We start from the raw sequence: 16035 nt of genomic DNA, 5'->3' as shown, positions 1-16035 counted from the left end.
TACTTTTGTACAGACAGCTCATGCCATGCTAGGTGCCGCAAGGGAATTGTATGCAATGCCTTACCTGTATCCCAGGCTTCACGCAACATGCTGCTTGCCGTTTCCCAGATTTGCTGGATTTCTCTGCTCTTATGCTTTCCCTTAAGCCGTTTCCACTTTTCTCTTTTGCCTCTGCTTGGGCTGCGCCGCCTTCTCCCACCCCACGTCCACTTTTGTCTAAATCTACCCCATCCCACACCTTTCCTGGGTCCCTTGGCTGGCAGGGCTCTCCCGGTGGCTTACTGGGGCTAGAAGTAGCCAGACTGTGACTTTCTCTTAGAGCTGTGGGAGGGGACAGCCTCTCACTGCCTTTGCCGCTCGGTCCAGCCCGGGGCCTCCATCACCCTGAGTGTGGCATAAACTCCTGCTCAGATGGATCCCATCCCTGAAGCACTCTTCCCTCCAGGCAGGACATTGGATTCCAGGAGAACCTGGGTCAGGGCCTCATGCTCAGTTCATGTTGTTCTGCGCTTGGCCTCCGGGAAGGCCTCCAGGGCAGGAGTGTCTGTGGAGGAATGTCTCAGGCTGGTGGAGACAGAAGCAGTTCCATCTTTCCAACCATCACGGGAGAGAAACCCTCATCAGATGTGCCCGTGCACTGACACTCTCCCCGGGCACAGAGGGCACTGGGCACCGCACACAATCAATCCTTTAACCAGCCATGAGTGGGTGGCTCACCAGGCTGAGTTTTAGTTTGCTTCAAAATAACAGCCTGCTGCCATTCCTGATGGCTTCATTCTAATTGTAAGCATTGATAAGAAGCCCCATTTTGATCCCCGAGGTGTGGTTTTCTAGAAGCCGTGGGATGATGGTGAATCAGAAGCACTCCCATCACCTTCTAGGGCCTAAAGTCATCATCCGTACAGGAGCTTGTTAGTCTAAGACCAGCAGTGTTCTTGGACTTGAGCTGCATGGAGTGTCCTAGAAGGCTTAGTAAAGCCCAGAAGGCTGAGTCTTGTGCCAGAGTTTCTGAATCAGTAGTTCTGCACGTCAGTGGGTGGGACCTGAGAATGTGCATTTCTTTCTTTTTTCTTTTTTTTGGTCGCCCCAGGAGGCATGTGGGATCCTAGCTCGCTGACCAGGGCTCGAACCCACGCCCCCTGCAGTGGAAGCACGGTGTCCCAACCACTGGACTGCCAGGGAAGTCCCTGCATTTCTTTTTAAAAACATTTTTATTTTTTAATGTTTTTATTGAAGTATAGTTGATTTGAATGTTTTGGGTATACATTATATATATATATATATTTTAAAATATATATATAAAATATATGTCCTTTTTCGGATTCTTTTCCATTGTAGGTTATTACAAGATATTGAATATAGTTCCCTGGGCTATTCAGTAGGACCTTGTTGTTTATTTTATATACAGTCGTGTGTATCTGTTAATCCCAAATTCCTCATTTATCCCTTCCCCCCCTTCCCCTTTGGTAACCATAGGTTTGTTTTCTAGGTCTGTGAGTCTATTTCTGTTTTATAAATAAGTTCATTTGTATCATTTTTTAGATTCCACATATACGTGATATCATATGATATTTGGCTTTCTCTGCCTGACTTATTTTACTTAACATGATCATCTCTAGGTCCATCCATGATGCTGCAAATAGCATTATTTCAGAGAATGTGCATTTCTAACAAGTCACCCCATAATGCTGAGGCTGCTGGCATGGGGACCCACGTTGAGAGCCCCCACTCTTAGCCAGCACCGTGAGCTGGAAATATGTTGAGCTTCCAAGAAGCAGAGCCTGAGGCGGGGGTTAGGGGGCATGAGGGAGGGGGTGCTCTTCAGGACAGAACCCTGAGAGAGAGTGAGGGAGGCCTGATGGGGAAGGTGCTGAGGAAGGAGGGTCTCAGGTGCAGTCTGGTCCTCGGTTTATGCTCTGGAACAAACAAAAGAGTTACCCTGGCTTTTGTACCCCTCAGAGTCACCACTGGCTGTGGCCAAGGTAGAGAAAAGTATAGCCTTTGTCGAGGATGGTTCTCAGAGACGAGCAAAGCCGTGAGCCTCTGACAGCTACTCTCCCAGCAGCCGGGGGCAGCAAGGCAACGGGGCAGGGCAGGAATAGAGTCAGCTCAGTGTCCTAGATCCATAGCAGGGAAACTGGAGGCCCTGAAGTTACGTAAACTACGCAGAGGCACACAACTAGTATTTGGACCTGGACTGCCCGACTCCTGTGACGAAGCCCTGTCTGTCCTACGGGTGTGCAGGGCCCACCCACCCTCTGCCAGTTTCCTTTTAACCGGGACCATTTCCTGATGCAGAGTGAAATTGACTTGCTGGCCCTGGGACAAGCACCTGCCCCTGCGAGAGCTCTGGGAAAGACCAGCTCACACTGTGGAGAGAGGGAGCGGACTGGCCTGGCCACCTCCTGCCCTTGCAGCAGGATCTCTTCCAGAAACCAAGGCCAGGTGCCACACGTCCTGGCTTCTGCAAATTTCTGTATTGGGGACACCAATCCCAGGCGCTGGAAAATGCCCGAACTCCTGTCAGTCTTGTTCTTGGTAACCTGCCCCAAATGTCCACTGGCTTTGCCTTACTCAGAGATGCCAGGGTAGGGCCACCCAATAGAGGGGGGCTGTATCAGTAGTGACAGTTATGTGGTCAGGTGGGAAGGGACGGGGAGGTGTTACCATGTGACAGGCACTCTGCTAAGTTCTTGATATTTGTCATCACATGATTCCTTGTAACCCCCCTAGGAGACAGGTCTTGTGTTTCCTCTGACACATGGGAAAATGAGACTCTGACAATTTAAGGAACTTGCCCAAAATGACTTAAACTGCCCAAATGGTTAGGGTCAGAGAGGGATTTGAATCAGGGTCTTTCTTTCCCCAAAGTCTGTACTTTTAACCATTCTGGTAATCCCCCTCCTGAGGCCTTTGGGGTCATCATTAATTGATCAGGCACCCTCATGCATGGCTGTAGTCACACCTCCGTTTTACTCAAAAACAGGCTCATAACTCTAAGTTACAATTTTGCCATTTGTGTGAATTCCCACACACATTTAAAAATTTTTTGAATGTTGCAATCATGGGGTTCATAAGCCTTTGATTCCTTTCTTTCAGTTAATGTTGCATTGTAAGTACTTTCCCACAGTGTCATCATTTTAAAGGCCCTACATTCCAATGAATACATCTACCTCAGGTTTCCCAACGAGGCTGTGATGGGCGTAATAATGGTCCCCCGAAATATGTCTACGTCCTCGTTCCCAGAACCTGCGAATATATTACCTTGCATGGCAAAAGGGACTCTGCAGGTGGCATTAAGAACCTTGAGATGGGAAGATTATCCTGGATTATCTGGCTGGCCCAATCTAATCACAAGGGATGTGATGATGGAAACAAAGGAACGTGGCAGCCTCTAGAAGGTGGAAAGGCAAGGAAATAGGGTCTCCCCAGCCCCTCCCACAGGAGTGCAGCCCTGTCGACACCTTGATTTTAGCCCAGGGAGACCCATATTGGACTCTGACCTCCAGAACTACAACATAATATGTTTGTGTTGTTTAAGCCACTAAGTTTGTGGCCATTTGTTACAGCAGCGATCAGACACTCATACGCAGCCCCTGCTTGTCTGATGGGGGCAGTCTCCCTCCTTCCTGCTAGAGATGAAGACACTTCTCCATAGCTAAGGCTTGTTGCATGTTGTTATAATCTGGGCATTGTGCTATGGGCTAGCGATTTAGGTCACATCCTTTTTTCAGGAACTCTGTGAAGTAAGCACCACTATCTCCATTTCATAGCAAGGAACCAAGGGATGCTGAGTCACTTGCCCAAAGTCTCACATGTAGCTAGAGACCCTGGGATTTTGTGGCCTGATTCCAGTGAGCAGGGATGCCTTGGTGATAGTGACCATCTGGGTCTGAGTGGGGGCGGGCAGCTGCCTTGGTCCTGCTCATTGACAGTCATAACCAGGGTCATTTATCGAGCATTAACCCCGCATCCCACCCCAGCCTGAGCACTTTACATACGTTACCCTTAGCGCACGGATGGCAAGGCTGGGCAGGATGTGTTATTATCTGCACTTTATGGATAAAGAAACTCAGAGAGGGTGAGCAACTCCCCTACTGCGGGTGGGCTGAGTTGGGATGCAGACCCAGGCCGGGCTGGCCCCAGGCCTGTGCTGACTGTGGAGTTCTTAAACGTGGTGCCACAGGACCAGAGCCAGGAGATTTCCGTCTTCATCAGCTTTATTGTCAGTTCATCATGATGTATCGACTCTGCACAGAAATCCACGACATCTTTCAGGTCTTATATTTGCGCTTCACAGGAAGTAATCTGTGCACATCATCTTGGATGACTGTCTCTGTCGCTCAATAGCAGGGATAGATGGAGACAAGCCACAAGTCTAGGTCGAGCTGACGGGGGTTCTTTTGTCACCCAAGGACAAGACGAGACATAGGCTTTGGATGGGTCCGTGGTAGCCCTTGAGATTGCCATGTCCTGACCCCTTTGCAAACTTGAAAATACTATAGCACATCATTTTTCCCATAAAATGCTTTAAATTTTATCTGAATTCTTTAATAAACCCTTCTCATGAGTTGATAAAGACAATATGCTAATTTAGAGAGGTGCTTTCTTTTTTTTTTTTTTTTTTTTTTTGCGGTACGTGGACCTCTCACTGTTGTGGCCTCTCCCGTTGCGGAGCACAGGCTCCGGACACGCAGGCTCAGAGACCATGGCTCATGGACCCAGCTGCTCCGTGGCATGTGGGATCTTCCCGGACCGGGGCACGAACCTGCGTCCCCTGCATCGGCAGGCAGACTCTCAACCACTGCACCACCAGGGAAGCCCTAGAGAGCTGCTTTCTTAAATCTCTTCTTTCTCATCATCAGCACCAGCCGCTGGGAAAACATTTTTGTAGTCTTTTGGAAAATCACTTTCCCCAGAATATCTGCATTTGTGGAAGTGACATTGTGACCCTGGGCTGTGGGGATGGGGCCACACAGACTCTCATCATTACCCCACCTTCTTGTGTTTGACTCACATTCCTGCAATAGCAGCAAGACACCCAGGCAGATGTCCTAATACCGCTGGTTTGCCTCACAGAGTGCTTTGTTCTTCTACCCAGCTTTCCACAAGGTGTGCAGGGCAGGCTGGGTGGATAAGGAAACTCTGCAGAGCGATTCTGTAGACTTGTCCATTGTGTTCAAGCTGGTGGATGGTAGAGCCCAGGTTCTACAATTCTTGGCCCACTGCCTTGTGCTTTTGGGTCTGATGATATTCTCGGCTATTGCTATGGCCGATATTTATGTGGAGGGTGGTCTACAGTGTCTCATTTATCCTCACGGATATCATCACAAAATTATCCTCAGATATTCCAAAACAGTTTCAGTATCAGTGTCTGAGTCGCTCAAGACTCCTTCTGAAATGATTGTGTTAAGAGGTTGGATGAAAGTCGATCTTGCAAGTTCAGGCTTTCTTAACTCCAGGGCTGTCGAGAAATCCATAGAAGTGACCCTTCTGCTGGGTGTAAACTCAGGACATGGGTGAATGTGTGAGGGCTAAACTTGTTCAATTATTCCTGAGTCTGGGAACATAAACAGTGGTATGGAAGAAGGAACCTTGCAGCCTGATAAACTAACTAATAGGGAACTCAGAGCCTCCATGGAGGGGTGGAGTGAATGAGGGGAACAGACAAGGTTTTATCGAGGGTCAGAGTACACTGGATTCACTATTGGTTCATATAATACTTGAGTAGATGACATTAAATTTTATAGTAAAGTTATATACTCCATTTTATCCTTTCGTATACTAAAAAATAGCAATATTATCTCCCTTTGCCTAGGATTACGGGACAACCAGTACAGTCCCCACGATCACATTGCCCTTAAAAATCTCCAGTCTGATGTTCCAGAGAAGAAATCTGACTTCACTGAGGTAACATATGTTTCTAATTTCTAGAGTAGTCAGCAAAATGCAGCTAATTGTAAAACACGATCACCGGACTACTTGTGTTTGCATTTTATTTTGTTTAGTCAAAAATGGAATCAACGCAGCAGAAAATCTAACCATCAATGACTAAGACTTTACATTAAAGTATGCAGTGTGTATTCAATTATTCCTTTATAATCTTGACCTATAATTTGTAGATTTGCAGTATCAAAAGAGAGTATGGTGACTGAATCTCAATTTTAAACCAAAATTAATCTGCTGGGGAGAGAGGATGATGCCCTTTGGCATTGTGAAGGTGGAGAAGAGGTAATTTGAAATCTAAGTTACCACAGGTTGTTATAACTGCAAAAAGTGTCAGTAGTCTCATTGGGGGAAGAAAATTAGAGGTCATATTTCCAAAATGAAATGTTTTGATTCTAGACAATAAAAAACTCTGTACACAGTGGTAGTATTGACAGTGTATCACATGCCAGGCTCTGTCTAAGTGACTCATTTTGTCCTTCCCATGATCCTGGGAGGGAGGTACCATGGGCTCTCCATATCCACAGGTTCTTCATCTGCGGGTTCACTCAACTGCCGATTGAAACTCTTTGGAAAAAAACTTCCAGAAAGTTCCAAAGAGCAAAACTTGAATTTGCCACACGCCAGCAACTATTTGCATAATATTGTATTGGTTATTATAAGTAATTTAGAGATGATTTAAAGTATGCAGGAGGATGTGCATAAGTTATATGCAAACACTCTGCCATTTTATATAAAGGACTTGAGCATCCCTGGATTTTGGTATCTGAGGGAGCTCCTGGAGCAAATCCCCCTTGGATACCGAGGGACAGCTGTACTGTTGTTATACCTATTTTGCAGATGAGAAAATTAAAGCTTCAGTAGCTCCAGTAGTTGACTTGACCCAAATCTCGCAGCTCATAAGCTGTCTGACTCCAGAGCTTCTGTCTGATCTTGCTCTAAAGGGCTGGCTTAGACAAAGGCTCGTTCCAGTGAACAGAACTTAAAATATAGACTTTCCTGCCTGAAAGAATTGTCTGAAGTGTTACCGTTTACAAGGCATCTCTTGTCTTTCACAAATGAAATTCTGCCTCCAACTTTTGTAATTCTAAGAGAGGGTGGAACTGTAAGAATTGACCCTTCATAACATTAAAGTAGCAAGGGTAGCTGTAAAAAATAATTTGCCCCCTAAATGCTTATCTTAGGTATTATCCTTTGATTTAGCTTTGCGTTTAATAAAGTTCAACATTTCCTCAGAGACCCCAGGCCTGGAATCTCACATGATGGCGAAAAGACACTATTCTGGGACCTGAGATTTAGTCATCAGTATTTAAAGCCATTTCTATGTGGAACACGGAGCTCCCTGTCTGAAGATGCAGAGATGGGTAGCACTAATTAATGTGTTCCCTGAGCAGGAGCAGGAAGCCCAGGTTGCAGGCAGGGAATGAGTTGCAGGAGCCGTGGACCATCGAGAACCATCCCTGGCAGGAGATGCCCCGTTAAGAAGGGGAGGATAATGTGAAGGTCAACTGCTACTTTTTTTTTTTTAAAGAAAGATACCATCTGAAGATCTTTCCCATCTGTTTTCACACTGAGCTGGCAAAGTTCAGCATTTTCCTGTTGATGTTAAAATTAATCAGTTTGGTCATTAATGATATAGATCTTTGGGGCCATGTGGTTGGGTCTCTGTAACGCGTACACACACACACACATTCACATACTCACACTTGATTATTATCTATGACTGAGTTAACGCCCAGAAACCATACCTTCTAAACTTCTGCTTTGTAGTGATCTGGATCGTCTAGTTTGATCAAGGCAGTAGTGTGACTTTCACATTTCCCTCCTAACTTTGAGTTTTTAAGGCTTGTCCCTGTGGGTTTGTTATAAGGATGCTGTAAGATGATGAGACGCTCCAGACGGATGGCCTTCCTTTGTAACTGCCATGAATCTCTGCCTCTCCTCCAGAGCCTGCACAAGACTGATCACTTTTCCTTTCAAATTCATCGAAGCCATAGAAAGGATATGCAGGCACTTCTTCAGCCAAGTGATTACTTAAAAGGAATGAAATATGGAACAGGGTTTTCTTTTTTAAAAAACAATGTTTAAATTTTCCCTATAACAAAAATAATGGCAACTTCATACAGACACTTAGGAAAATACAGGAATAGAGAAATAAGAAAATATTTATATATTTCTTTCCCTTATTTTTCCCATGCATTTTTAAACATAAGACTGTAATGTATATCAACATTTATAGCTTTCTTTTATTACATAACATTCTATCACTGGCAACTTCCCATATCATTTAAATTCTTTGTAATCTTTATTTTTAATTTCGACAGAATATGATGCAGTCGTGCATGCCATGATTTACTTGCCCGATCCCCTTTTAAAATTCATTTAGATTCTTGCCAGGTTTTCACTGTAATACATTACACTGCATTGAATCCTTTGGATTCTAGTAAATGTGTGGAAAGATAAAATTTGCAGGATGGAGAGGGGGAAAATCTCCTATTTTTCTTTTTTCTTAAATTTTAATTAATTTATTTATTTATAAATTTTTATTGGGATATAGTTGATTTACAATGTTGTATTAGTTTCAGGTGCACAGCAAAGTGAATCTATTATACATATACATATATCCACTCTTTTTTAGATTCTATTCCCATATAGGTCATTACAGAGTATTGAGTAGACTTCCCTGTACGATACAGTAGGTCCTTATTAGTTATCTATTTTATATATAGTAGTGTGTATGTGTCAATCCCTGTCTTCCAATTTCCAATTTTTCCATTTTGTCTTAAAACCATCCTTCCCTATTGTTACATACCAGAGTGAACCCATATATTTGAAAACACTCTTACATTCAGTGATGAAATACCACTATGTTGGCAGATTACCTTGTGATGATGATACTAGATCAACCAAGTGGGAGTAAGCATGCTTGCAGCTAATGCAAAGGTAACTTCAGTTTGTATCTGTGGAGAGACAGGACCAAAGGCTCCACTGGCAAATACAGTTGTACGTTGCAGAACAGCTATGGAAAAGTGAAGAATTGTCTCATGGAGAAAAATACAGGTTTCAAAGCTATAGATTGGATTCGGTGCTTATCCTTTGGAGAAATAAATTGCTACAGGAATGGAAGCATCCTAACTCCTGTGGTTCAGGATATGATTTCCCTGATCATCTGCTGTTTATCTCTGTCTTACTTCAATTTATGAAAGGGAGTCCTTCATAGTAATATGCCTTAAAGCATAAATATAAAGTTAAAAACAGTCAATAAAATGAATAGAACTATGAAAGCAGTTACCAGCACTACAAAATCGTGCTTGAAGCATTTAAAAGAAATCAATATCTTAAAGCGACATTTATGAAAGAGAGCGTGTACAAAGGTAGTGTTGTGTGGTGATGGTCAGGACATGGATGATTTACTACAAAAGCCAGACACAAACCCCAACTATTTTCATTTGACCTCTCTCTGACCTTGAATGTTCTAAATACAAGATTATTTATCTAATCTTAAATACAAGATTATTTTCTTCCTTTCAAATCAAATCTTACATCAGTTAATTTTATTTTAGATAAAAGACATCTTTTTTCAAAGCCGTGTGCAGTTAACAAAGGACCGATGGAGTGACACCTTGAAATAGCTTAATTGGGGAAGACATTTGATAGAAAAGATGTGCTTACTTTTTAAGAAAATTTGTCCTGTTTTAAAAGGAGTTGGTGGACAGGAATATCAAGTAGCCCCTCTGCCTCATCTGTTTCTTGGTTTCCCAGCTCCAGAAGAAGAGCAGGACCCAACGTGATGTCGTGTAGTCTGTTACGGACAGAATCGTGTCCCCTCACATTTAGATGTTGGAGTCCTAACTCCAGAACTTCAGAATGCATATTTGGAGGCAGGGTCTTTAAAGAGGTGATTAAGGTTAAGTGAGGTAGTTAGGTAGGATGGGCCGTAATTCAGTACAACTGGTGTCCTTATAGGAAGAGATTAGGACATAGACACACGCAGAAGGAAGAAGATGTGAAGACCCAGGGAGAAGGCTCGGAGGGGACCAACCCTGCTGACGCCTTGATCTTGGACTTCTAGCCTCCAGAACTGTGAGAGAATAAAATTTCTGTTGCATAAGCCACCCAGACCGTGGTACTCTGTTATAGCAGCCCTGGCAAACTGATACTGATTTTTAAGAGGTTAGACCTTATCTTTAGTTATTTAATAGATCTCAATGAGAAAATAAAATTTCCTAAATAGAACTTCCCCTACAAGTGTATGATATAGATTGAAGGGCAAAGAGTGCAGTGTTTCCTTTTTAATTTCTCTCAGTTTATTGGTGGGGGCTTTTGTCAAAGCTGAGTCTAAACACCTGAAAAAAATCAGTAGAATTTAACCTAATAATCCCTGGCCTGGCAACCTGATGACCTGCTTCATGTTATGTCCGGTCTGTTAATTCCATGAGTCCAGGAAGTTCCCTCAGCACCCAGCACAGAGCCTGGCACATAGTAGGTGCTCAATAAATATTTGTCTGATGAGTGAATAAATAAATGGTTTGACCATGAATCTATGTTATGAATAACAGAATTTGCATCTAAAATAGTTACTTTCATTCTACATTCACATTCACAAAATTTCACTCTACTGGGTATGTAATGGGTTATACAACTCAAATAAACTCAGATGCATTCATTATAAACTCCTGTGAAATATGTATAATTTTGATATAAATACTCCCTCATTCCTCCATAAGTTTGATTATATCAGATATCCACTGATTTCTGCTAACTCACAGGACAAGTCATACCCTGGAGTTACATAACATGTTCATATCTTGAGAGGTACTTTCACAGCCATCATTGGTTTTGATTTCCACAACTTCCGTATGAGGTAGAGAAGGCAAACAGATTTTTCTTTGGAACTGGGCTTCCTTCAGCATTGATCCCCCAGGAACAGTGTCACCCTGACGTCCTGAGCAATGACGGAGCTTCAGACATAAGTTCAGATTCATATCATTCATTATGTCTCTTCCCTTATCTGTTTGCGTTGGATGGGATCAAAGTCACAGTAGCACTTGCCAGCCCCAAGGTAATGAAATGGTGCTTGATTCTCTGCCCGTCCTTCTGGGCCTCTAGGACCTCCTGCTGTAATGCCCACAGCCCCAGCACAGCCCTGAGGGCGTCTGTCCAGTGTGGGTGGCCCCAGGCTCCGGGTCGTGGCTCCCCGACTCAGCTCAGGTGTGCAGCAAGGTTGATGTAGCCAGAGTCAGCGCCCTGTCTGCCCTTGCTCCAGGCTAAGATGGCCTTAACTCATTCCTAGACACACACCCCTTGTTTCTGACACTCATTGTTTATATCAAGGCCGAGGCTCTCATGGGACCTTGAGCCTAAAGTGTGGGGTACCCTCTTAATGTTGGAGACCAGAGTATGAGGAAGCCTGGCGTCCCCACAAGAATTACTGTTTGCTCCTTGCTGTATAGCTGTGGAATCCAAAGCTGCCTCCAAGGTCCTGTGGCCAGTCTGGGAGCCCCAGGCTCAGGAGGGACCTCAGGAGGTCCAAGTTCTGGCCCAGCATCCTTTCTATCTTATCTGTGCAGAAGAATCACCTGGCAGATCCTTAAAAATACAACTTCTGGGCCTTATGCCCTGAGATCCTGATTCACCTTAGGTCTTCAGAGGGAAGAGTTTAGAAATCTGCATAAAATGAGGATTTAAATCCTAGGTGTTTTCTATGCAGGTGATCACTGGCCCAAACTTTGGGAAACAGTGCACTCTAAGACCAATGCTGCCCAGTTTCCAAGATGGGTATTTGTTTTCAAAGACCAGTGTCAAAGGAGTTCCTTCTGGGTGTGATTACGCACTTTGTAGATTGCATGGGAACAATTATTATCAGAACGAAATTTAAAAAGGGAGCGATAGTGTTCGAGTCAAACAGCCTGGGGTTGGTACCAGGTGAACTTCAGTTTTCTTGTGGATAAACAACAGCCATGGAACGGGCTAGGTGGAGGGTGGGGAGAGAGACAGAGGGGGAGGGGAGAGGGAGGTGCCTCAGGCATCCAGGTGGCTCTCAGCATTGCCAGGCCTATGCAATCAACTGGAAGCTTTAAAAAGCACGGATGCCTGGGGCCCCACCCCCAAGGATCCTAATGTAATTGCTGGAGATGAGGCCTGCACAGTGGGGTTTTTACAAGCTCCCAGGCGGCTCACGTGTGTAACCTGGGCTGAGAACCGCTGAAGAGGAGGCCCTATCTTGAAAGAGGAGGTTTCAAGCAGAGCCTGGCTTACGTTGGCCATCTGGAAAAAGGTAGCCGTGGTGTTTTGATTTTTAAAAAAATGATTTTCAGAATGATGCTCCTATCCATTTCTTCTTTTTCTTCTTCTCCTATCTCTTGTCATCTTTTGAATTTGCAACTTACCACGTATCTTTATTATTTATTTTTAATTTTTATTTTATATTGGAATAGAGTTGATTTACAATGTTACCATGTATCTTTCAAATATAACAATGTGTCAGGTGATGAGGAATGCCAGGAAAGCAAGAAAACAAAGGAAAAAACAGGAAGGACAAGCTCTCCCTCTTCCCGTGTCTAGTAGTAAGGACTACTGAGAAATAGTACAATGCAATGAGCAAGGGCTGTTGGGCTGACATCACATGAGTGAGGGTCTTCCCCTCAGAAGCCCAGCTGGAGGAGAGCATTCCACTAGTTGAGTAAATGAATATTCATCCTGCTCTAAAGAAAAGGCCACTGCGCTTTCTTATCCCATCTTAGGAAAAGATAATAATTTGCTCTCATCAAATGCAGGCCCGCCCCCTTTTTGAAAAGACCAGCAGTCCCATGACTCTGTCAGTGTTTCTCAAAGTGTGTTCCCTGGATCACCTATATCAGGGTCCCAGGGATGTTGGTTAAAATGCAGATGCCTGGACCCTACCCACAGGCCTACAGAATCAAAGTCTCTGGAGCCGGAGGAACCTGCAAGTGTAACATCTCAGGTGCTTCTCAGGTGCCTTGGCCTTTGAGAACTGCTGCTTAAGTGCTATGCACCAGTTACGACTTCAGGCCCCTGAAGTGAAGATTTTGCAGGCAGTGTGCGGTGAGCAGTTCCCAGGGTTATTTTGGGTGCTGTGCGGCTCACGCAAGGGTTCATTTTAAGCACGTAGATTCATGAATGTCAACATAGAGGCTCAGGATCCTGCAGGCTTTCACTAGTGCTGGATGCACTCAGTCTTCCGTGTCTCTTTCTGCGGTGCTTCATGCACGCACGTAATAAAAACAAAACGAGGGCAGAGTCTTCCTCCTGGTCTCAACCTGGTTAGATGCTTTATTAAAAATCATAGCACATTGTTTTGGACACACTAGTGGTTTACTGTCAGGGCATAGGATCTGCTGATTAGGAAGCAGGGTCTGTTGATTAGGAAGCATGCAACACCTTGATCATTATACTGGACAAAAACTCATGCTTATGCAACTGAGCATTGAAATGCAGGAAAATCGCATCTGTCTTGTTCCAAATCCCCACCCCCATCCTATTCTGTTATGAGATTGTCATCAGTGTGTTAGTCTGGGCAATTGTCAAGCTTGGGCATTTGATTTCCATTGTTTTCATTTCTGGACTTTGACCCCTGTGATGCCAAGCCTGAGTGAGTGACTGAATTCCAGTCTAGACCAGCAAAGATGGAAGGTTGTGCTGGGGAGTTGGGGACTGAGGGTCGGGCGGAGCTCCTTGGAATCACATTTACTGTTTCCATGGAGGAGCATGGACTCATCTCCCACGTACCTGTGCCCCCAAATCCCAGCCCCCCTCCAGAATCCCGTCTTCCCTCCTCTGTGAGGCTGTGAACCTGTATTCAGGTGCTCCTGGGCCTGGTGAAGGTGATTATCGAAATTTGGCAATCCCCATGGACACAAACACCATTAAATAAACTAAGAGCAGACACCCAGCAGAGAAAAACCAATTCCCCAGTCAGAGGAATTCTCCCAGAACGTTTAATCATTTCACAAGCAGATCTGGGTTTCCTGCCCTTCAGATGCTCAGAGGTGTTGGGTGTCAGGTGTGTGTTGAAAGGCCTTGGATGAGAAACACTTGAGCGTTAGGAACAAAGATCTCCAGCATCCTCTTGGCCCTTGAAAGAGTTCCCTGCCTGCATTACAATGAACTGCTTGAATAATTGCCATCTCTTTCCATTTGCAGGGGACTCTGGCATCTCAGAACACAAAAATGATTTCATCCATAGTCATTTCACAGCTGATTGATGAGAATAAATCAAAAGAAAATGGGGCCGAGTTGCCTGTGCCGTGTGCGTATCCCATGAAGCTATCGCTGGCTAATCGCAGCGGAGTCACTATTAACAGGGCCTTCGAGTTCCTTCCCGGTGGACTAGGAATTCAGACACAGGCAGGGGAGCGAGGGCCTGCGACAGAGCTGCTGCGCAAAGAGGAGAAGCCGTGCAGTGGCTCCCAGAAGGGATTTGCTTCCATCACCATCACGGCCAGGCGCGTGGGGCCCCCTGCCAGCACCCTGGTGTGGGAGGCTGTCGGGGACCCGCTCTGCATCAAGTGCAGGGCCCAGGATGCTCTGCTTGGGGACCCCACTGCTCTGGCTGGTGGTGCCGACCCAGGTCGGCACCGTGGACCTTTCACCTGTACAGAATTCTCCAGAAACAGCTCTGTAATGGGGCTGAAGGTCCCTGAAGCCCACGCACGGCTGTGTGAGGGACACGAGTACTGGATCACCAATGTGGACAACAGGGAGGACCATTTTTCTCCAAGCACCCCACAGTCACAGGAGGGGAAGAGCCCGCTGGTGTTCAGCTCCTGTGTCCATCTCAGAGTGTCTCAGCCGTGTCCAAATTCCATCTACTATCTGGACAGGTCCCTCTCTGTCCCCATTGAGCCACCTCGACTTGCTGGCCCTAAGATGCACAGATCCGTTCTGTCCCTCAACCTCAATTGCAGTTCACACAGATTGACACCAGATGGAGTAGCTGGCACAGCTAACGGAGAGCCAATAAGCAGAGCCCTGAAGCTGGAGCTCACGGAGGGAAACCAGAACCTCCTAGGCCCTCGCTGGAACCTAGGTTTGCAAGAAAGTTTCTTGAAGGACAACCCATCTTTGGGGCGGGTACATTTGGGGACCGCGGGAACCGGCATGTGTCCTTGGAGAGGCTCTCCTCCACTGGAAAATACAGATGGCGGAAGTAACCAGATCTCTGTGAGAAAAGGGAAGGAGAACCATGCAGCTCATTGTCACACCGGTGGTCACGGTCATGCCAACCAACTGTCCATTCACATCCCGGGCTGGAGTTACACGGCAGGTGAGTGACACTGCAGACCCCTCCCCGCTTCAGGTAATTGGTGTGATTGCCAAGGTGCATAGTGAGTGAGTTTCTTCTACGTAACTTATTCCAAGAAGCAGTTCTCAGTAACTGCTTCCTCTCCTCCACTCAAAGTTGACCGTTGATAGCTCCGTGTTGCTGTCTGGTTTGGATAGATTTTCTTAGATGATACTTTTGTAGATTATGAAAGGCCCTCCCTCAAACTTTGGTTTCCATCAGTAGCTCCAGACCCTATATAATGAGTAGGGGACTCTACCCCAAGTGAAGTTCATTTAGGCCCTTTTCATTCCAAAACGGGATGAGAAGAGCCAAGGGCCGTCCACTCCCAGATGTTTTGTCCCTCTGGTGTGAACATCTGCACATCTGGAAGTCTCCAGGGTTCTGCACGTTTAACTTTTCAATCGGGTAGTTGATGTTGATGGGTTGGCCTTAGAAACCTAGACCACAAAGCTCCAGAATGGAGTGTTTGTGTGTGAGGGTGTGTATAGTAATCATGGGACATTTTCAAAAAGAGGCAAACCTGGGACTCTGCACACCAAACAGCAGAAGCAGTAGTTTTCTGATTCTTTAGTTGTGTTTTCTGGAGCAACTCGGCTGGGATTTGATACCTTTCCGCCACTGCCAGGGCCAGGCAGAATTCCCAAGGTCAGCTGTCCTGGGTACCCTTTACCTTTCTTGGGAGATCGGGGGTAGAGTGGGGAGCAGGCCTTAACCAGAGGCCAGACTTCTCTCCTTCCCTGTGTACACTTCCGCAAGAGATTCTGGTTTATGAATTAGTGACT

General features: G+C 45.4%; 1 protein-coding gene across 2 annotated transcripts in view; it reads left to right on the top strand.

Annotated features, from left to right (window-relative positions):
* The window catches only part of LOC307052188 ((E2-independent) E3 ubiquitin-conjugating enzyme FATS), a gene marked incomplete at both ends in the record, with an annotated part of 242601 nt that overhangs the window by 153149 nt on the left and 73417 nt on the right, over positions 1 to 16035 (top strand). For both annotated transcript variants that reach the window (XM_079703045.1, XM_079703044.1), the window contains 2 exons: positions 5819 to 5910; positions 14110 to 15232. In XM_079703045.1, the coding sequence (XP_079559171.1) occupies positions 5819 to 5910; positions 14110 to 15232 (1215 nt within the window). The remainder of the gene's footprint in view (positions 1 to 5818; positions 5911 to 14109; positions 15233 to 16035) is intronic.

The sequence above is a fragment of the Hyperoodon ampullatus genome, assembly GCF_949752795.1.
Source record: "Hyperoodon ampullatus genome assembly, chromosome: 1".
NCBI lineage: Eukaryota > Metazoa > Chordata > Mammalia > Artiodactyla > Ziphiidae > Hyperoodon > Hyperoodon ampullatus.
This window is presented reverse-complemented; position numbering and strand designations above follow the sequence as displayed.